This window comes from Protomyctophum parallelum, assembly GCF_964188405.1.
Source record: "Protomyctophum parallelum genome assembly, chromosome: 9".
Lineage (NCBI taxonomy): Eukaryota > Metazoa > Chordata > Actinopteri > Myctophiformes > Myctophidae > Protomyctophum > Protomyctophum parallelum.
The window spans coordinates 38,616,840-38,638,611 of NC_139706.1; the positions used below are offsets into that span (position 1 = coordinate 38,616,840).

Genomic DNA, 21,772 nt, shown 5'->3' on the forward strand with positions numbered 1-21,772 from the left:
TGATTTAGTTCCATATGATCATGTGACTATATTTCTTCTTCTTGTGCGGTATAGTAGGATGCCGTAGTAAGGCGCCCCGAGGCTGCCATCTGTCGGAATTATCAGTCTTTACTCAACATTCTTGTAGGTCCAGTCCATAGAGTTATATACTCTAAGGTCCAGTCTGGGTCCAGTGCGTTGAGAACTATAACGCACTGGACGAGGGTTGAATCGGCCAGTCAGTCTATACCTTGATGCTCTTTGGTAGTTTGGTGGTTCTCAAAGCAAAGAGTTCCAATTTAATGAATTAATTAATGAAGAATTGAAAATGGAGGACGCTTATGTAAAATTGTCGTAGTGCTTTTAGTGATTTTTAGGTTTTATCCTCTCAGATTTTGTATTGACCTGCATGTAAGGCCTATACCCTACCCATTCTACAAACTGTTAATACAATGTTCAATCAATTAATCAATCATTCATATGCAACTTTTTTTTTAAACAAACCGTCTGCCAGTGCCAGTATGAGTATCCCTGGCAAATAATCTTTTCAAATGGGGGTCCGCCGGTGTGGGTACCCACACCGGCGCCATGGAGTTAACTGTACGCCATGAACCAGTGGCCAACAGGCGGCGGTAGCGACATCTCATCTTCAACTCAAACCGACAAAGAAGTCGTATCTCACGCATCCATCCATCCATCCATCCTCTTCAGTTCGTTCACTTCAATGCTAACCGAGAGTCCGTAGAAGTAAAACTATGGAGGACGCCAAAAACAAAGAGAAAAAGCAGACCGAGAAGACGGAGGAGAAGGACAAAGAGAAAGACAAGGACAAGGCCACGGGGAAGGATAAGGACAAGAAGGCCACGAAGGAGGAACAAGAACTGGTAAGAATGAGTCGTTGTGTCCTCGTTGAGGTGAAGCTAGCCGTGTGTGTTTTTTGCCTGAGTCACTGCTCCTCTGTGCGACACGGAGGAGCAGGCCTCTGTCATTCAACACACACCACTACAGAACGACACGTTTAGTTAGTGAACATGCACATTGTACTCGTTTAGCCCTCTCTAAGGTCTCTGAAGAAAGTTCAACAATAAACTGCTGTATTTGCAAGTCATGCTGCTTGCTTGTTGTGTGTGTGTAACTCCAGTCAGCTAAAGCTAACTCCGGGTTAGCTTGCCACCGGCTAATGTTGTGAGTGACTGTTGACGTTTGCTGTCAATGTGTTTTCAAGATGTCTTACGTCCAAGTACATAATACATTAAAAAACTCAACATTGTAGCAACAGTAAAACAATAGCGCAAACAACAAAGAATAACAGCAATAATATACAATGGCAAATAATGAAACTTAGCAGCAGCAGAAGAAATACATTAATAAAACGGCACATAGTATGTACATCTACATTCGTCATTTGTTTACGTTAGCCTGTTTATGTTGTATGACAGCTTAGGTATAACACTTGTTTGACCAAAAGTTACTGCATTGCTGTAAATCATTATGATTTAATCTGATATTCTGCGGATTGTGGTAACTTGTGTTTCTGGCTATTTGTATTACTGCCATACAATTGATTATTACATCAAAATTGTAATAGTTAGTACATTGCAGTATGTGGTGCATGCCACACCAACACTCTATTGCCATACCAACGATATGCGTAACCATATGACTGAGTGTTGAGTGAGTAACATCAAGATTTGTAAACTACTAAATTTATTTGGCTGCTTTCTAGCTAGCATAATCTGTCAGTGAAGCGCTGCCTGGTTGAAATCATGCATCTCTGTTATAACAGCTAAAGAAGTCCTTGTGTCCATTGCTTCTTTATGGAATGAGTTGCTTTTGTCCGACGTCCCAATAATCCGACATTACTAACCCTACCCATAACCCGCACGCGGAAGCCATGGGTGAGTCTTAACCGGCCACGTATGTCGGACTATTGGTACATTGGACTAACATATGCCCCCCTTCTTTATGATGTGTGATTATCTCTTCTCTCCTCAGTCTGAGGAAGACAGACAGCTACAAGAAGATTTGGAGCTGATGGTGGAGAGACTGAGTGTGAGTATAACAACTAAATTACAATTTGGGGTGGCCAAATGGAGACATTTTATTAACCGGTTACTGTTAGGCCTTGGCGGCTAATTTACCGCTAGCCGCTAAGGAAAAAATATGCTGTTTTACCCATTTTACCCCAGGGAATTAGCAGTGTTACGTGAACACATGCACTGTGATGCACACACGTTCCCAATAGCCTAAATGTGTTTCGAGACCACAACATGGAATTTGGTTACACTCCCAAAGTTAAATTACTGTGTACTTTTTATATCTGAATAATATTATCCTCGAGGGAGGGGGAAGACGGACTACTACAGATCTTGCATGGAAAAGAGAGTTTTTTTAGTAGTGGGGAGGAGGTTTGAGTGAATCCATGTTGCCAGGCTACCACGCCTCCACCACCGCATCGTGAAGATTACCTACCATCCAGGTTGTCTGCAGTGTGTCCGTCACATACTGTGTCGATAAGACGGCTGAATTAACGTTCCATTCACCCCCCCCCCCCCCCCCCAAACAGCTCTGGAGTGTAGGCTAATAATGTGGAGGAAGTTAGAAGAGGCCAGGGTTCACCATTAGCCGTAAATGACATTAGCATAAACATACCTGCTTCTTCTTCCCCATTGACAACAAGGATACAAACACGGATTTGCACCGTCCTGCGCTAGAGGAACTACGCAGACAGATCCGCTCCTCCACCACATCCATGACCTCAGTTCCCAAGCCCCTCAAGTTCCTGCGCCCACACTATGGCAAACTCAAGGAGATCTATGAGGGCATGCCAGACGGCGAGAACAAGGTGAGCTGGCACCAGCTTGACGAGTTCAAATATGAGGCATGTTCTTCTGAGACCAAAAAAAAAAGATACGTTTTACTGGGATGAGGCACAGGTGTCAAGAGTATGCTGACAATTTATTTGCCAAAAACTATCACATCCCACGGGGTGACTTCAGTTTTCAGCTTCACCAATAGCTGAGGGCTGGAATCGTACCTGTGACCTCTAGAGTCAGACTTAGCCACTCGGCTATGGCGGCCAATGTATAGACGAATGTATAGATTTAATCGATTATAACAAAATATTGATTTGAATTAAACGTATCGATTTTGGGGTTCCTTGGCAGTTGGCACAAAATAGTTTGAGAACTACTGAGTTAATGGATTGTGTTGCTTGTGTGCTGCAGCATTTCTGTGCTGATGTGGCATCAGTTCTGGCCATGACCATGAGCGGTGAGAGGGAATGTCTCAAGTATCGTCTGCTGGGCTCCCAGGAAGAGCTGGCCTCATGGGGACACGAATATGTCAGGTAGGACAAAAGAAAGGGGCTCAACAGCATCTGTGAAGGGACACACCACTCAACACCTTGATTGCCCGGGGTTATTTAATCCATTAAATCAGAGCACCCAACGCTTTATAGAAGCGGAGCACTTTTACAGACGGACCGGATGTTATCCCGGATGTGGCTGAAGCAGCTAAATGTAGCCAAAACACTCAAGAGGCGATCGACAACAACGGGAGGTATGATTAAATCTACCGTGACTAGCGACTGGACCGCGGTGGGCCGTCTAACACATAATCTTTGCTTAGAATTGGACGGAATGATTTATATCAAGAGTTAACGTTTTAAGATTTTCGGTCTCGTCGGCTGAACAGGGGGGGGAACATTTTCGATGACGTCCCAGCCTGTGGAGCGATGCGTTTTGATATCAATAATCTCCGTCCTATTAATCAATCTCCGTCTAGGCCTCTAGGGCAGGGATGTCAAACTCAAATACACAGTGGGCCAAAATAAAGAAATTGGTACAAGTCGAGGGCCGGACTGTGTTTCAACACACGGGGAGGTGGGTAGCTGAAAGTTGACCTCAAGTGATATACTTTCACTGCTGATCAATAGTGAAGAGAAGACGCATGCTTGCGCTTGCGGGCCCTCGATACACGTGTGACAATGCACTCGCAGTGCATTGTGGGACTTGTAGTATTATGGTGGTCCGTGCAATATACCAGAGGGCCAGTTCTAATACTAATTAAATATCATCCCGCGGGCCAAAGATAATTCATTCACGGGCCTGATTTGGCCCCCGGGCCTTGAGTTTGACATATATGCTCTAGGGCATCACACCGTACTAATTAATAGGACGGAGACCTCCGTCTGGGGCCCTTAAACTGTTCACTGTGCACCTGTCATGAGTCAGATTACAAATGACCAGTGGTGGACAGTAATGAAGTAACTTGATTTGAGTACACTTAACAAAATTTTTGGTGTGTCTTTATTTGAGTATTCAGGGTAGCATTTCATAAATATTCTAACTGTTGTTTTTTTGTGTTAACACAATTTATATACAAACTAGTGTTTTACAAACAAATTGACAACAAAAATCAGAGGTGGCCCTTGCATAAAAGGAATGCCAGATGAATACTTCATCTTCATGTTCAATACTGTTATCTACATTAATACCGTTCTCTCTGGCAGGCACCTGGCTGGCGAGGTGGCCAAGGAGTGGCAGGAGATTGAGGAAAACGACAAGACACAGCAGGAGACGCTTTTGAAGCTGGTTAAGGAGATTGTACCATACAACATGGCCCACAATGCCGAGCACGAGGCCTGCGACCTGCTGATGGAGGTCGAGAGGCTGGACATGCTTGAGAACTACATAGACGATAACGCCTATGCCAAGGTCTGCCTCTACCTCACCAGGTATGTTCATGTTTCATGAGAATGTTCTCAAGGGCCCAGGTCTTCGACTCAGTGTCCGCTACTGACACTACTAGTGGTCCACAGAGCTTTTATGTAAGGGTTCCCTAAAACAATTAAGCTAAAATCTATATTCACATTTAACTTTTAATTTTTTCTTATTTTTTTTATCCCACGATTTTGCAACCCATTTCTAATGTAATATGGTTATAATATAAAGATTCTTTCAGTTATGACTACCGGTACTCCAAATTTGGGAGCCCATACTACTATAAATGTGGGAGTCCAAGGATTCAAGTAGATTAAACACATCTGTTCTCGGCCTTGGTTTTGTCCATAGACTGTAAAGAATATGGACAAAGCGTTCCGCGGGTCTAACATGAACGTAAAATGAAGCCTGTCAGTCCTTGAATTGTACATCGCCATCTTTCTAGATCCGTTTGGGCCCAGCTGGCCATTGGCTGGCCCAGACAACGAGGCGGGACTTCTTCCTTCTTCTCTGTTGGTTTTTATTTTGACTCGAGTGGGTGGGGAATCCCGATCATAGACTGTAACGGTAGCCACGCCCCTCAGAACATACGCGACTTTATGGTCATTTTTTTTATAAATGGGACCATAATTTTCCAAAAAGAATATTATGAAATATTAGAAATGAGACTTTAAACTAGTGACTGGAAGCAGAAAGTATTCATGACCATGTTTATTAAGGTAATACAGTCTAGGTGAAGTTGGGCCCAAATACATGGACTTCTATGGGGCTATGGGTTTTTTTGGGCCCAATGACAGCGCCACAACAGGGTATTATATGAACTTTCAGGAAATCCCGATTTCCTTAGTAGCTTCACAAAATATCTGTCTGACTGCCCCCCTGGTTTTGTCACTGGCAGGGTCTGCCAAACTGTGAAACTCTAGGTTTTGCTTGGAAGATTAATTCTATTCATAGCTTACGGTACACATTGTCTGACATCTCTAACTTGACAAATCTCCCTTCCAGCTGTGTGAGCTACGTCCCCGAGCCAGAGAATTCTGCACTGCTTAAAAGTTCCCTGAACATCTTCAGGAAGTTCAACCGCTACCCTGAGGCACTGCGCCTGGCCCTCATGCTCAATGATGTGGAGCTGGTGGAGAACATCTTCACCTCCTGCAAGGACATGTAAGCCCTGGAGAAGACAATGTTGATCCTAATAAAGATTAACTGAGGCACATGTGGTCCCCTGGCAGAAGTAGTGCAGGAAAATGTAAGGAGTTGATTGTGAGTGTCCCTGACTGTGCCACGGTTTAATTTGAGGCCATATTACATATTCAGAAGAAGACATTCTTTTGGTTTGTATAAGCTCTTAATGTTTTTCAGTTTCATAGAAGAGTAGAAGGAAAATAACAGGAAGGTACAGGGTAAAATTCAAATGTCCAATTTGGATTCGCACTTGAGTCGATTTGCAACGGGTCCCAATCCATAGATTAGGAAAGGCTGCCATATGAGTTGGTATATGGTTAAATCTAGGGAAAGTGGTGTGACACATACCAAAAGTAGATCACTGACATTAAAACCCAATCATACAGTGGTTGATTATGTATTCTCTCTACGTCGTCCTCAGACGAGCCCTCCATCGGCGTCTCCAGTCATCTCGGTTCTCCATACATCTGGCCAGCTCCTTTGTGCTTTCCGCACCAGTATCTTTCTTTAGTACGTCCACGTAGGTAGGTGTGGGACGTCCTCTCGATCGATGCCCGTGTGTTGGTTCCCAAAGTACAAGCTTTTTGGCCGGGAGTTCTTGATGTCGGTGGCAGTGGCCAGCTAGTCTCATCCTCCTTACTGCTATCTTCTCTGTTACACTTGGTAATGCCCCGTACAGAAGCTTGTTGGTGATGTGCTCATCCTGGTTGATGTTAAGTACCACACGTAACATTCTGGTGTAGCAACCGTCCAGGGATTTCTGTAGGGCTTGTTTAAGTGTCCAGCATTCACAGCCATAGAGGAGGACGGACTCCACGGTAGCAGAGAAGAAACTGATCTTGATGTGTCGGGGGAGGTTGGATTTCCACACACTGGTCATACCGTTAAGAGCTCGCCAGGCAAGTGCCTTCCTCACTTTAAGGTCCTTCTCTGTGGAGTCGACCCATGCGCCCAGGTATTTGAAGTCACTGACCTCCTTTAGGACAATACCCTCTATTGTCGTTAGGGGCAGATGTTCTTGGGGGATGTTATAGAGTATGACCTCAGTCTTCTTTGCATTAAGACTGAGGCCAACTTTGGCGCACTCCATCTCCACACAGGTCAGGAGAGCCTGTGCCTGCCTTACGTTGTCAGATAGCAGGCAGATGTCATCAGCGTAGTCCAGGTCCGTGAGGGTTTCTGCAGGGTGTCTCGTAGACCTTCTGGGTGAGACAGTGAAGCCGAGCTCTGGCTCCCTTCCATTAATAGCTTGTCTCAGGGCATAGTCCAACACTATTATAAAAAGGAAGGGGGCCAGGGTGTCTCCCTGCAGCACTCCGGTTTGGATGCTGAATTCCTCGCTGTTACCATCCGGCGTTGTCACTCGGGCTCTCGTTTATGTGTACATGGTGTCAATGGCTCGGAGCAGGTTCGGAGGAACATTGTAGGCCTTGAGTATTCTCACCATCATTCCTCTATGGATTGAGTCAAAGGCCTTCTTGAAGTCAATGAAGCATAGCACTGCTGCTAGGTTGTTCCCTTTTTTAACTACGTTTTAAAGTTAACACTTAATCCCAGACAGGAAACATGGATCATAGATTGGATGTGATTATGCCTTGCAGTGTTATTCAGAAGGAGATGGCCTTCATGCTGGGTCGTCACGGCATGTTCCTGGAGCTTAATGAAGATGTGGAGGATTACGAGGACCTGACGGAGATCATGTCCAATGTTCAACTCAACAGTAACTTCTTGGCCCTGGCCAGAGAGGTAGGAAACAATAAATGTGGAAAATTACATTATCACTCAGACTGTGTTCTTGAGTGTCTTACTCTCTCTGCATCAAAGAATGCAGGCAGTAATGGTGATTTTAGAAATGGAAGATGATGTTGAAGGGATAATGGTGTGGGAATATGGGCAGGAGATTAAGGATAATGGCCTTTTCTTATCTTTGAGCACTTGAGATCTTGATCTGCGTTGACTAAGTAATGTAATATAAATTAAGCAATGTAAATTGCTTAAACCTATTTTCGTTTATCTGTTTTGTAAAAATGACCGAAATAAAGATTCAAACTCAAGATCCCCAAAAAGATCAAGCGCAAAACCTGGGCGACAGGGCCTTCTCTGTGGCCGCCACTACCCCCTGGAATTCTCTCCCCAAACACAGAGACTCAGAGATGCCCCCTACCTTCAAAACCGCACTGAAAACCCACCTGTTTAGACTAGCCTTCCCAAGCTGACCAGTTTTTAACTTGTACTGTTGTATTGGTTTTAATTCTTAATTTCTAATTACTTATTTACGTTTTTCTTTCTTATGTTCCCTCCCCTGGCACATGTAAAGTGTCTTTGAGTACTATGGAAAGCGCTATATATTATTATCACATCTCTCCCCGTGTTAATGTAATTTAATGTGTGTCTCACTCGTCCTCCCCTTACCCAGTTGGACATCATGGAACCCAAAGTCCCTGACGATATCTACAAAACCCATCTTGAAAACAACAGTGAGGATGTTTGTCTTGTCTTTTGGAACACACAATGAATCTGAGATTTGTGTCTGTACTGGGGCGTGTGTAGAAGTAATTGTTTTTGCAGTTATGCTTACTTGCATAAGCATTCATGTATAATAATACCAACAGTAGTGTGTGACTGTGTGTGTGTGTGTGTGTGTGTCTTTTTTTTTCACAGTTCAAAATAATCTGCTCATAAATACTTAAAAGAGCATTGCTACACTAAAGTTTTCTGAATGACAAATAGTTGTGGTCCATCTACCCATCACCATTGTCGTGTGTGTGTCAGGGTTTGGAGGCAGCGGTTCTCAGGTGGATTCAGCTCGCATGAACTTGGCCTCATCCTTTGTCAACGGTTTTGTTAACGCCGCCTTCGGTCAGGACAAGCTGCTCACAGACGATGGCAACAAGTGGCTGTATAAGAACAAGGACCATGGTGAGGGGGCACTCAAGTCAACTTTTATTCTTTTTCTTTTTCTCTTTTTTATTTTATTTTACTTTTGACCTATTTTGACATTTTTATATGGCTGGGTGGCTCAATGGCTGTGTATTTGTGTCGACAGGCATGTTGAGTGCTGCAGCTTCCCTGGGTATGATTCTACTGTGGGATGTGGACGGTGGTCTGACACAAATAGACAAATACCTCTACTCCTCTGAGGACTACATCAAGGTAAACTTCAGGACAGAATTGTTGTAAAAGTACTACGGAGTCAGAATCAAGTCTAATGTGTTATTACATAGAGGTTGGACTTCGTTGCTTTCTACTGACAATACAGATCAGATGAAAATATTGTATATGCACCAAATTATACTAAACAAAACATTTACTGTTATGAGAAGCTCAGAGCCCTAACATCACTTATTTTGTATCTTGTATGTTTGCAGTCTGGTGCTCTCCTGGCCTGTGGTATAGTGAACTCTGGGGTCAGGAATGAGTGTGACCCTGCCCTGGCTCTTCTGTCAGACTATGTATTGCACAACAGCAACGTCATGAGGATAGGAGCCATCTTTGGGTGAGGAAGAAACCCTCATTTTTCATTCCGTCCAACCTCATCCATTTTTCTTCTCACTGACTAGCCAAATGGTCTGAAATTTGCACACTGGTATTACTCTTTTGGAAGCAGTTTATTTGCATTTGCATAGTGTCCTGTGTACTGGTAGCGTGTCTTAGATATCGTCTAAGTTGTGGTGGAAGTTGGGAAGTGTTGGCTTTGACATTTTACCTTCTGGTCGCTTTTGTGTTTCAGACTTGGCCTGGCGTATGCTGGCTCCAACAGAGAGGATGTTCTCTCACTGCTTCTCCCTGTCATGGGAGACTCAAAATCCAGCATGGAGGTGAGCTCTACTAGATAGATTGTCATAGGTTTCATGTTTTAAGTAATTCCAACGTGTGTAACCTACATTGTTTAAGTGACAGATGCATGGTTTTCATATTGTAAATATGGTCGCTAACGTGGCGACTAGCACTTTGACAGCTCACCATAACTTTCCCTGTCAGTTGCAAAAACTGTCATCGTAGCTTGTTTACAACTGAAACGGACTTCCTGTGCTCTGACTTGCTCATCAAAATAAGAGCCACTTGTAATGATTAGTCAGACTCAACACTAGTTTTATTTCTGTCTACTTACAGGATGGTAACACTTTGTTTAACTTTAATCCAGGGTTCCACCACGCGTAACACGCTAAACCCGCTATTTGTTTAATGCGTTTAATTCGCCGTATTTTCGTGGTTGAAAGCTGCAAATACTTCAGCGTATGCTCTAAAGGTATTAAAACAATCTCGGCAGCGTAGAATATTGGATTAAATAGCGGGGAATGCGGGTTATGCAGTAATACAGTTAATATATCTTTTAAGTGCCTGGCTGTACTAGGGTTGGGTGACGATACGAATACATCGTCAATCGCGAATATACGAATCCAATCGGCGAATATTTTTATTAGGCGATTTCTCGGGACGATTTAGCCCAGTTAACATGTAAAGTGTGAGCAACATGTGAATCAATTTGGCCCAGCAAAGTTGTAACAGCGGCCGGGTGGAAATCCCCCGTTATAATGGTATGCTCCCACACACACTCAGCACTGTCAGCAGCCAGCATCGGGCACCGCGGCACGGCACTTACGGCAGCCTGGCTGGGAGCTGAGGGAGGCTGTAGCCTACATGTTGTTTAAGCTCCAGAGTCCAGACCCATGCAGTTTAATAATATACAGTCACAACAGAATGCACAATGCTGTCTCGTGTCTCATCACAATCCCAATGCGCCACCCGTGAAGTCGGGGGAAATAAAAAAACTCGGGGGAAATAAAATATCACATAATATCACTGTATGCAGGACACAGGCATGGTGAGTGAGTTGTTTATGAAACAAGTGCAGGCATCAGCAAGTACAGCAGGTGCAGAAAATGTCCCAATTGTGACTAGGCGGAAATAAAAAAACTGTCTACTAGTGTTAGTGTATAGGCACGGGGATCATTCATTAGCTTAGCGCTTAGCTTAGCGTGTAGCCAATACTGGTGCAACCCACTGATTGAACTTCATCTCCGCCTGTAATCCAAGTTATTTTTATTGACAACGTGAACTAACCCCGACACCAACGCTGCAAAAATAGACAGATCTACAAGCTCTCAACGCGTAGCGAACGGCACTGCAAAAACAGGCAGGACGCGATGCCTTGAGAGCCTGTGTGGATCAGCCCGGCCGCAGAAGCTTGTGGGCTCCGCTCCGAGCCTCCGACGACCGGTGCGCGGAGGCAAGGGAGCAAGTTACCCTGGCTGCGCAGCTGCGCTGCAGTCTGCAGAAACAGACTGATCTACAAGCTCTCAACGCCTAGCGAACGGAGCTGCGAAAACAGGCAGGACGCGGCGCCGCGCTAACATGCGAGTCAATGACAAGCTAATAATTGCACAGAGCGTTAGCGTACGGCAAATGAAAAGCGAAATGCCAAAAAAAAGAGGAAAAATTCTGAATATTCTTATCTCGCCCCGTATCATTGAGGATGCGCTATGACGTACAGACACGTTCAAGGCTACAATCGTTTCTAATCCTTATGACTGTCTCATACATCGTAAGTAAAAATTGTGTTAATGTCTTTATCACATCACAGATGATCTCAACCTGAGGTTGAGATCCTTTAGAAAGTTTAGAGGGAGCTTTGACATTTAGCTTAACATGACATGACATGATGTTTTTGGCCCATAGATAATGCAATTCATCTTTTAAGTCATTATCACCTAGCAATACCTTTTACATACTTATATATGATATAATATTGAAGTGCCTTTGTGTGTGTGACCTGCAGGTAGCAGGTGTGACGGCTCTAGCGTGTGGTATGATCGCGGTGGGGTCGTGCAATGGAGACGTGACCTCCACCATCGTCCAAACCATCATGGAGAAGAGCGAGCAGGAGCTCAAAGACACATATGCCCGCTGGTTGCCACTGGGCCTGGGACTCAACCATCTGGGTGAGAGGGGCCAGAGCTTTACTGCTGTTTTCATAGTCGTTTCTATTCAGTTACGTGTCCTTGTGGCGAGTACTGATTTCGCCACGAGTTAAATGGTCAAATGGTCATGCCCTTCGTGGCTTGGGAGCTTGACAACCAGGCTTACACTGGTAGTCTTTCTCAGTATCCAGTCTTAGAGGTTAGTATAGGATATGACAAAATATTAATTATTTTGTGTTGCTTGAGATGACACATAGCTGTTGTTTTAGAGGAATTTTGTACAAAGGACTCCTCTTAGCAGACTTTGTATTGAACTGTACTTTCCTGTGCTTTCTTTCTGCAAACGAAAGAAGAAAAGCACAGGAAATACTTTATGTTATGTTGAGCTTCCATTTCATATCTCATAGGATTGGCTTCCACCTGGGAATGACTACCATGTCATTGCCTTTGAGGAGCGATCTACAGAAATGAACCACAGTGCATTTTGCGCTACCTTACGATGCGATACAATGGACCATTTGACTTAAACTCGTGGCGAAGTCAATACTCTGGAAAGATGCTATGCAGATATTAGACTTTTAAAGGGAGATGGACCCAAAAGCAGATATCTTTACCCATATAAATTTCTAGTTCAGCTGTTGTAAAGTGCAGTTTTGTGTGTGCGTGCGTGGACTGTATGTCCCATAACAAACTCCATTGTCATTGTGTGGTGTTCAGGTAAAGGAGAGGCCATTGAAACCACTCTGGCAGCACTGCAGGTTGTACCTGAACCCTTCCGGAGCTTTGCCAACACGCTTGTGGACATCTGTGCCTATGCGGGTCAGCCTCACACATCAACACATCTTCAGACATCACATCACTGGCATATTCATACAGTACAATTGCATTCATACAATTTATGAATGTGTTATCTCTCTCTCCCCTGCCTCCCTCTTACCTCCCTCCCTTTCTCCCCTCACAAATCCCCTCCCTCCCTCTCTTTTCCCCTCCACCCAGGCTCTGGTAATGTGTTGAAGGTGCAACAGCTGCTCCACATCTGTAGTGAACACTATGAGGCCAAGGAACGGGAAGAAGACAAGGACAAGAAGGACAAGAAAGATAAGGAGAAGAAGGAGAGTACTGCTGACATGGGCTCCCACCAGGTAACGACATATGGACACATCAGGGCAGCTGTTGCTTTTTACATATAGAGTAATTGTGTATTTTGCAAAGGCTTACTATTTCCTCTTTCTGGGGAGAGAGAAGCCCACAATATAATTCCTCATTAGTTTTCTTTAACCACAACTACTGGACATAATAGCTTGCTACCTAAGCTAACAGCTGACCAACAAATCTACTGTTTGTTTGCTTGTTTGTTTTGGGGGAAATAAAGGAAACTGAATGTTGAAATACAATAACGTCTAGAATAGACGGGGCCATTTGCACCAATAAATATTAAACCTTAATCTTGTTTAAATCAAGGTTTATCTATTAATCCAGTTGCACCAAACTTTAAACCTAGTTTTCACTAATCCGGTTTAGTTTTAAACCATCCTTTTAATCTTGGTTTTGTTTTTTAATATTGGTTTAAATTTTACAGTAAACCTGGATTAATGTCAATCCTGTTGCACCACTACTTTAAACTTTGATTTAAGTATCAATAAGGGATTAATACTAAACCAGCAGGAGAGGAGGTTTAATTGAAAACAACATGGCAGCATATATACCTCTACATGTTTGTTGTTGTTTGGGAAACTATGGGAGGAATTGGTGGTGTGTGTGATCGACGGAACAGATCTATAAACCTACCACGCACCACGGAGTGACGATACGTCTGTTGTTTTTTAGCGAGCGAGACGGTTTTTATTATTATATATGTTTTTGCTGCAGGCACTATAATTCAATTTAAACATTCTCAAATACGAATGAAATAGTAATGCTAATGATGCTCACGACTGCTGCTGTTTATTTACAGCGCAAAACCAAGATGGCGGACACACAACAAAGTTTAATCCATGAATGAATCACAGTTTAAAGTTTTAATCACAGTTTAATGGATTTTAATCACAGGTTAAGGATTTAATCACAGATCTGTTAAGCAATGCTTAAAATTAAGTGGTGCAACACAACTCGAATTAAAATTAATCCTTGATCAACAAATCCCTGATTAACCCATTCTGACCTGAGATCAGATTCATACGAGGTTTCCGCCGGACAAACACTGGGTCTGATGAACCCATTCTGACCTGAGATCAGATTCTAAAAATGTCAGTCGCTCTTCGATTTTTCAAAAATAGCAGACCTACAAGCTCATATCGCGCCACCGAGTGGCGCGATATGAGCTTGTAGATCTGCTATTTTTAAATAGCTAAAGCATAACATGATGCTGACACCAAAATGGGTGCCCGGTCAGAATGGGTTAACACTAAACTAAGCTTTATTTAATCTTTCTTTGTGCAAACGACCCCTAGGTCTATGATAGTCACAGAATGCACCATCCAAATTTTCACAAGACTCAGTGCTATTATTGTAGTGTGATGACAATGTATGTCTTCTGTGTGTCTTCAGGGTGTGGCAGTTCTAGGTATTGCGCTCATCGCCATGGGAGAGGAAATTGGATCAGAGATGGCACTACGGACATTCGGACACCTGGTCAGTATAGCAGCATTTCACCGGCTGATCAATATTAATTGCTTCCTCTTCTGTTTGTCCATGAATGAATCTGTTTGTTTTTTAGCAGTTGTTTTCTTGTTCTCTTACCTTACTTGCTCTCCATTTCCTTGTCTGAGTTTCATTGTTATTGCCTTGTTGGTTCGATATCTCACATAATTTTCTTAACATTTATTTTCCAATTTCTGTCTGACCTAGTTTAGTTTTTAAAACATATCTTCATATCTCTTACTGATCCTCTGATCATGTTTCATGTCTTTCTCCAGCTGCGATACGGTGAGCCCACCCTGAGGCGGGCAGTGCCCCTGGCCCTGGCCCTGATCTCTGTGTCAAACCCTCGCCTCAACATCCTGGACACGCTCAGCAAGTTCTCCCACGACGCTGACCCTGAGGTCTCCCACAACTCCATCTTTGCCATGGGCATGGTTGGCAGTGGTAGGTACTGTAGCATTATTTCCAACAGACATTAAAAGTAGAGCTATAATCCACAAAGAGCATTTGGACACATCTGTTCTTCCTCCCCCTTGTGGTTGAGTGCAGAGTGTAGCGCCAGGGCAACTGCATTACGCAATATCACGTCCTTGGCAGTCAATGTGTTTTAATAGTACAGTTTTCTTTTTGATAGTCTGAGAGTGTCAATACAATATCACAAAGTGTATTTTCTGCATCTTGTCCTCAGGCACGAACAATGCCCGTCTGGCTGCCATGCTGCGACAGCTGGCACAGTACCACGCTAAAGACCCCAACAACCTCTTCATGGTCCGACTGGCACAGGTAACTGTCTCTGTGTGTAGTGCCTGCAAGTACATGCATGTGTTTGGGACAGGTACTGTATGTATTTATGCTCGGCATGTGTGCGTGCATGTTTGTTGTGTGTATGGCTTACAGCTCTCCCTTGTCTCTGCAGGGTCTGACTCACCTGGGTAAAGGCACGTTGACCTTGTGTCCATACCACAGCGACCGGCAGTTGATGAGTCAGGTGGCCGTGGCCGGATTACTCACCGTTCTCGTCTCCTTCCTTGACGTCAAGAACAGTTAGTCATTTTTCCCTCTTTGGCCTCCTTACATTACTCCCTCTATCTCCATACAACACATTTGTTTCCTCCTCCTGGCTTTTCCCTCTAATGCCATTTTCAAATAAATTATATACTAACTATTTAGTGGAACATAACTGTGTATTCTGCCATGACTTGGTAGTGTAGAAGTGTACTGTGCATAGACTGTAAAAAATATGGACAAAGCGTTCGCCGGGTCTAACATGGACGTAAAATGAAGCCTGTTATTCCTGCACTGTAAGTCGCCATCTTTCTAGATCCGTTTGGTACCAGCTGGCCATTGGCTGGCTCCGTTTTGGACCAGCTGGCCATTGGCTGCCCAGACAACGAGGCGGGACTTCCCCCCTTCTTCTCCGTTGGTTTTTATTTTGACTCGAGTGGGAGGGGAATCCCGATCATAGACTGTAACGGTAGCCACACCCCTCAGAACATACGCGATGTTTTTTTTTCTTTATGGTCCTTTTTTTAATTAATGGGACCATAATTTTCCAAAAAGAATATTATGACATTAGAAATGAGACTTTAAACTAGTGACTGGAAGAAGAAAGTATTCATGACCATGTTTATTAAGGTAATACAGTCTAGGTGAAGTTGGGCCAAAATACATGGGCCTCTATGGAGCTATGGGGCTTTTTGGGTCCAGTCCAGCGCCACAACAGGCCATTATATGAACTACCGATTTCAAATGAGGCTTCACGAAATATCTGGCTGACTGCCCCCCTGGTACTGTGTTAATAATGCCCCCTGCTGTTCTCTCTGTGTGTTGCAGTAATCCTGGGGAAGTCTCACTATGTTCTCTATGGGCTGGTAGCAGCCATGCAGCCACGTATGCTTGTCACCTTCGACGAGGAGCTACGACCACTGCCTGTATCTGTCAGAGTCGGACAGGTAAGATTGTTAATACTGTTATAACCGGTCCTAAAGAAACCCTGGTGGTGCTGGCATTTGGACGAGATGGGTCAAAATTGTATATATACACACACACACACACACACACACACACACACACACACACACACACACACACACACACACAGTTGGGGATTGCAGCTTTAAATACATGGTAGAATAAAAAGATGGCTAAAAGGATATCCCTGAGGACCAGGGCTGTGGAAACCTCTGTCTAGTAGGCATTGTGCTTAATGTTTCTAGGTTGACCACAGCATCTCTTGGGGTTTCTAACACAAAACTTAACAGGATTCATGTTATCAGGCACATTTGTTGTAGGGGCCGGGGGAAAGGGAAGGGTCTAGTAGACACACAAGAGACTTTGGTCAACAAAGTACATTATAAGTTATAAGTGGTTATGGCTTTGGCTATTTTCAGACTGGCCAGATTTTAATGATCCTGTTTGAATGTCCGAATAAACAAAGCCAGTCTGATCATAACCGTGTAGTCCTAAAGATCAGGTTTGAGGAACAAATTGTAATTGACAGCAGTTTTTAACAAATAAATCCTGTCTTTGTAATCTGTTCACAGGCTGTAGATGTAGTCGGCCAGGCAGGCAAGCCCAAGGCCATCACAGGTTTTCAGACCCACACAACACCAGTGCTGCTGGCTCATGGAGAACGGGCTGAACTGGCAACAGAGGAGTACCTCCCCGTCACCCCAATCCTGGAAGGCTTTGTCATCCTCCGCAAGAACCCAAACTATGAATCGTAGACGAAACACACACACACACACACACACACACACACACTGCTTTCACATTGTTCTTTATTTTGTTTTTGTTTTTGTTACAGTGCTGTAAAAGTTTAAAGTAAATAAAACTTATGGTTCACTTGGTTTAAATTTATCTGCCTTCTTGCATGTCACTATTCAGTGTCTAATGGTTTATTTTATATTTAAGCCTGTCCCCTCTTAATTAGTGGATCACTTGTTCAAATAAATCTTTTGAAGTCAAGTGTTGTGCTTATATTTTTTCACTGTCTTTCTAATTGGTTTTTTTTATTTGTATTATAGCCTAGCCCTAGACATTCACCTCCCTTACCAAAGAGGTTTGTAGGCAGTGCGTTTATAGCACTAGTTAGAAATGTAGGCAGAGGCCCAGGCGGTGGCGTAACCGTCTGGGCACCCGACTGGTAATCCAGTCGCAGTGTGCCGTGGGTTCGACTCCCGAGCCCGACACGGCCTTTACTGCATGTCTTCCCCCATCTCTCTCCCGTTTCCTGTCAGCCTACTGTCTGTCCCTTCAAAAAACCAAAAAGGCGTAAGCCGCAAAAAAAAATATATAGGCACGGTTGGGTAGTAAGTAGCCATGAAGACCACAGGTATTTTAGGTAGTAACTGACTCCATGTAATTATCTGGATTACATATTAGTCGGATAACAAATAACTTAAGTCATACAAAAAAAATATTATCAGTATATTAATGTAATAAATCACTTAAATATAATTATTGTTCCTTGTACCTAATTACATTAAAGATAAGTCAGCAGTACCGAATGTAGTACAATACATGTTTTAGACCCTGTTTGAACTGTACACATTTATATGACTGCAACTATATGACATTTAACAGTGGTTAACCATGCACATTAATCTAGTTGCACATTTACAACGACAAAAATATACAAATGCCCATACCTATCCTCGTCATGCCCCCCCCCCCCCCCCCTGTGAAGATTATGGGGTAAACCAGTGCTATGTTTTTAATTTCTACATAATGTGCCATGTCAACATTTATTTTAATGACACCAAACATCCAACATATATTTTGATTGTCCACAAATATAACCTTTCCCCTTCTTTTTAAATTATTTCTTTCACATTGTTATGATCATTAGACTCAACGCAATAACACTCCCAGACCCCCTCCCCATTCAGATTTCAGAGTTTTAATGAATGTAGAATTGCAGTGCAGGATGTAATTTACATACAAATGTGAAGAACTCAACTGTTTAACATTGTCATTTATTTGACATGTTTTGTTTTAAATAGTTTATTTTAAACCAAAAATCCTCTCTCTCACACTTATGCCAGTGTTCAGTCACCCTTCAATATTGGCCAAAGGTTGCCTACCCTTAACAATGCTATTATTGATTCATACAAAGCACTTCATACAGGCTTTCTGAGGCCTGTGGCCCACAGTTGCAAAGAATATTACATAGTCAGTGACAGTCAATGGCTGCGGTTACATGAGGGCTTTTTCATTCAGAATGAAAACTTCAGAATGAATTAATTCAGAAGTAATGTTTTTTGCTGCGTGTTTACATGGGAAAGGTCATTCCGAATGAGTGTTTACATGGACAATTCTTTTAAATCCCATTATTTCATTCCACATCAGGTTTGGGGCTGGGAAGGCTTCTGATTGGATAGGGGGCGGGCGGATATGTTTACGTCCAGTGGTGGAAAGTACATTTACTTTAGTACTAAAGTACAATTTTTAGGTATTTCTACTTTACTTTCCAATTGTTTTACTTTTACTACACTACATTTCAGTAAAACAAAATAATAATAATAGAAAAACACATTTATGCCGTATTACTTTATATTTGATGTATCCTGTAGCCTATGAGAGGTTTCTAATATAATTTCTTAATATAATTAATCGCAAAACAAGAGCATAATATAGCCATACCAATTACATGGAAACAAGCATGCACAGAAAGACCAGAATGAACTTCAATCCAAATGAGTGTTTACATGAGTCCACAATTGTTTCAATAGGATTTAAAAATGGAATAAACCGGTCAGTTACATCAGATCTAAGTTTAAATCAGATTGACCATTTTCATTCCGATTTAATCCTTTTAATAGGATTTAACTTTTATTCTGAATGAAAAGGGGATTTAACTGTCCATGTAAACGTAGCCAATGGGTCCTATTTATCCCTCTTCCCTGAATGAACTTAAAGGTGCTGTAAGCCTACAGAGATATTACTTTGTTAAAATAAGGGTTAAATAGCTCTACATTCCATTCCGATTGTGATCATTGTTATAGACTAGCTCCGTTTGGATTATGAAGTTCCAAACGGAGCTATACTGGAGTGTTCCAGCAATTTAAACAAAATATATTTTGAGGTCTCAATACCAATTTGAGAAAAATGTTGTCTAATTTTAAAGGTAGGGTGATACTTCTTTGGTTAAAACAAAAAGTTTTTTGTTAAAAGGTTAAATCACTATTCTGATAGTAATCATTGCAGAGTGTTTGTTCAGTATTAGTAACAGGAGTCTCCCTGTCTCTCCAGCTCTTTGATAAACAGAAAATACATTTTCAGGTAGTGACACATTTTCAGGCAGGGGAGAGTAGCTATATCAGCTTAATTTTTTGTTCCAGTTCCAATGTTGTCTGCTCATTTATTTGTGTCATAGCTTACAATTCCACTTGTTTAGTCTGTATCCTGACTGAGTTCTCTATCCTGATTGGATAAAATTGGTATCCTGAACTGAAAATGCATTTTCTGTTTAATAAAAAGCTGGAAAGATATGGAGACTCCTGTTACTGAACTGAACAAACACTATAGCAATAATGAGCACTAATAATAACACAATAGGCCTATAGTGCTGTTTAACAGTTTATTTTTTACCAACATTTTTTTTAATTCAATTTTTTTTTAAATCAGCCTACTGTAATGTTTACTGCGTATTTATTGAATAGCTTCCCAGCCACCACCCTATGGAGCTTACCATAATAGGGTGGTGGCTGGTGGTAATTTTGTGATATCTTGACATTTAAACAACAACAAATAAACTAAAGTAGAATAAGTACTTCCAAGTTCCACCACTGTCTAGTCTAGTCTACTGATGGCTCTAAGACTGAGTCACGTGACGGGAATCTCGCCGGAACTACCCCTGGTACCGGCTTCCGGGCTGATTTTCCGTCCGTCCGGCTCTGCGGACTCAAGGAGAGAAAAGGTAAAACACCTCGGTCTCTTCACTTTATTATTTGTATTAAAAAATATATATATATTTTAATATAACGAGAGACAGTTATGGGTTTCACATGACGCTCAGACTGACAGCCTGTCCCGCTGTGTGGTCTACTTTAAAGTGAAGATCATGTATTATTGTCTGCACTGCCTGGTATATCTGCTGACTGGTCCTGCTGTTTTCAGGGGGGGGATTACTATAGCTAGCTACCTCCAGTTAGCTCCATGCTAAAGACGACGTGGGTGTTCTTTCTTTACTTCAGCCATCCCCAGAAAGCTAGCAAGCTAACAAGCTAACATTAGCTCAAACAACAGAGGAACGTTAAACTTTTACATTTTAGTTATTGTTCCCCAGGATGGAAACATTTTGTATCTCGGTAAGGCACTGGTGTTGTGTTGTCTGCATGACATAGTTGTTTAGGAATGTCAGCTAACGTCATTTCCATTCTACTCGTATTGATAATATCAACCGTCGGCTAGTTTAACATGCTAACATGCTTAGCTAATAACATTCTGCCAGTCAACTGTACTAGAAAGTGGTGCCTGTGCTTTTTTTTTTTAAATAGCGTACATTGTGCTGTTATTGGTTCTGTTCTTGTAGTTGTAAACATTGGGGCGTTAATAGTTTATCTAAACCGAAAACCATGTGATGGCAACCAACGTGAAACCATTAATCGATCCTGCCGGCAAAGATGGAAGCGGTGTGTGTTGCTTGTGATTATGTGCTCGTTACTATAGAGCTGGTGTTTTGTTTATTTAATTATGTGATGATGGGAGTTAATCAATAGAAGGGACAACAAGCATGTCCTGACAGGCTGGTGGTGTTAATTTATCTTAAGCAACAAAGCAAAGCAGTGGTTGAGAGACTGTGTCACTGGCAGTGGCAGTGGAAATATGTTGGAGACAGAGAAGGTGTGTGGCTTTGAATCAGACAGGCGGCTGAGCCTGTGACAGCCGACAGCTTCGGTTGGGCCTTGATGGGCGCTAATGGTCGTTGTGTTGTCACGGGTAGCTGTTATTAATGAGGCCTAGGTTGGGTGCCAACGTACCGGCATGCTGACTTGCTACTGTCCTGATCGTGTGAGCCCACATTGCACTGGTGATGATGCTGCCGCTACTACTGCACCGCACTGCATCATAATCAGCGATTCAAGCGAGGTGAGCTGTCACGGAGACCTGGGTGAGAATGCTAGCGTTAGGATCCTATATGATGTTTTCTCATCTCGGACATTATTGTTGGTGTACAGTGTTCAGATTGTCTGGGCGCTGTTGACAGCCACCCGCCACCACTCCCAGCCAGCACCCCGGCAGCGAGATCATAACGTAGTTAGCGGTGAATGCTGCTACTGTATGCGTGGTGGGATCATACGAGGCTAGCCAACTCTCTCA

At 42.8% G+C, this 21,772-nt stretch overlaps 2 protein-coding genes across 7 annotated transcripts in view; both read left to right on the forward strand.

The window, feature by feature from the left end:
• Positions 1–662: 662 nt before the first annotated feature.
• On the forward strand, positions 663–17,304 carry psmd2 (proteasome 26S subunit ubiquitin receptor, non-ATPase 2). Its single transcript, XM_083774111.1, has 21 exons — positions 663–863; positions 1,975–2,031; positions 2,660–2,824; positions 3,207–3,328; positions 4,493–4,717; positions 5,709–5,867; positions 7,490–7,634; positions 8,305–8,365; positions 8,661–8,807; positions 8,935–9,041; positions 9,257–9,384; positions 9,619–9,706; positions 11,668–11,830; positions 12,527–12,628; positions 12,806–12,951; positions 14,357–14,440; positions 14,725–14,893; positions 15,138–15,232; positions 15,366–15,492; positions 16,283–16,401; positions 16,993–17,304. The coding sequence occupies exons 1-21, from the start codon at positions 735–737 to the stop codon at positions 17,173–17,175; spliced, it is 2,721 nt and encodes a 906-aa protein (XP_083630237.1). The 5' UTR covers positions 663–734; the 3' UTR covers positions 17,176–17,304.
• A 3,016-nt stretch (positions 17,305–20,320) lies between these two features.
• LOC310864948 (eukaryotic translation initiation factor 4 gamma 1-like) overlaps positions 20,321–21,772 on the forward strand; it is a 73,359-nt gene continuing 71,907 nt past the window's right edge. For 5 of the 6 annotated variants that reach the window (XM_083773805.1, XM_083773811.1, XM_083773808.1 and 2 more), the window contains exon 1: positions 20,321–20,369. The gene's annotated coding sequence lies outside the window, so the exon portion shown is untranslated. Of the gene's footprint in view, positions 20,370–20,709; positions 20,761–21,772 lie in introns of those variants that run through there. The other variant, XM_083773807.1, reaches the window with a different exon arrangement.

Bases quoted from the DNA above. Each gene is read 5' to 3' on its own strand.
- psmd2 (XM_083774111.1), top strand. From the start codon at position 735: ATGGAGGACGCCAAAAACAAAGAGAAAAAGCAGACCGAGAAGACGGAG. The intron at 864-1,974 runs GTAAGAATGAGT...TTCTCTCCTCAG, and splicing joins CGAAGGAGGAACAAGAACTG to TCTGAGGAAGACAGACAGCT. The intron at 5,868-7,489 runs GTAAGCCCTGGA...TATGCCTTGCAG, and splicing joins TTCACCTCCTGCAAGGACAT to TGTTATTCAGAAGGAGATGG.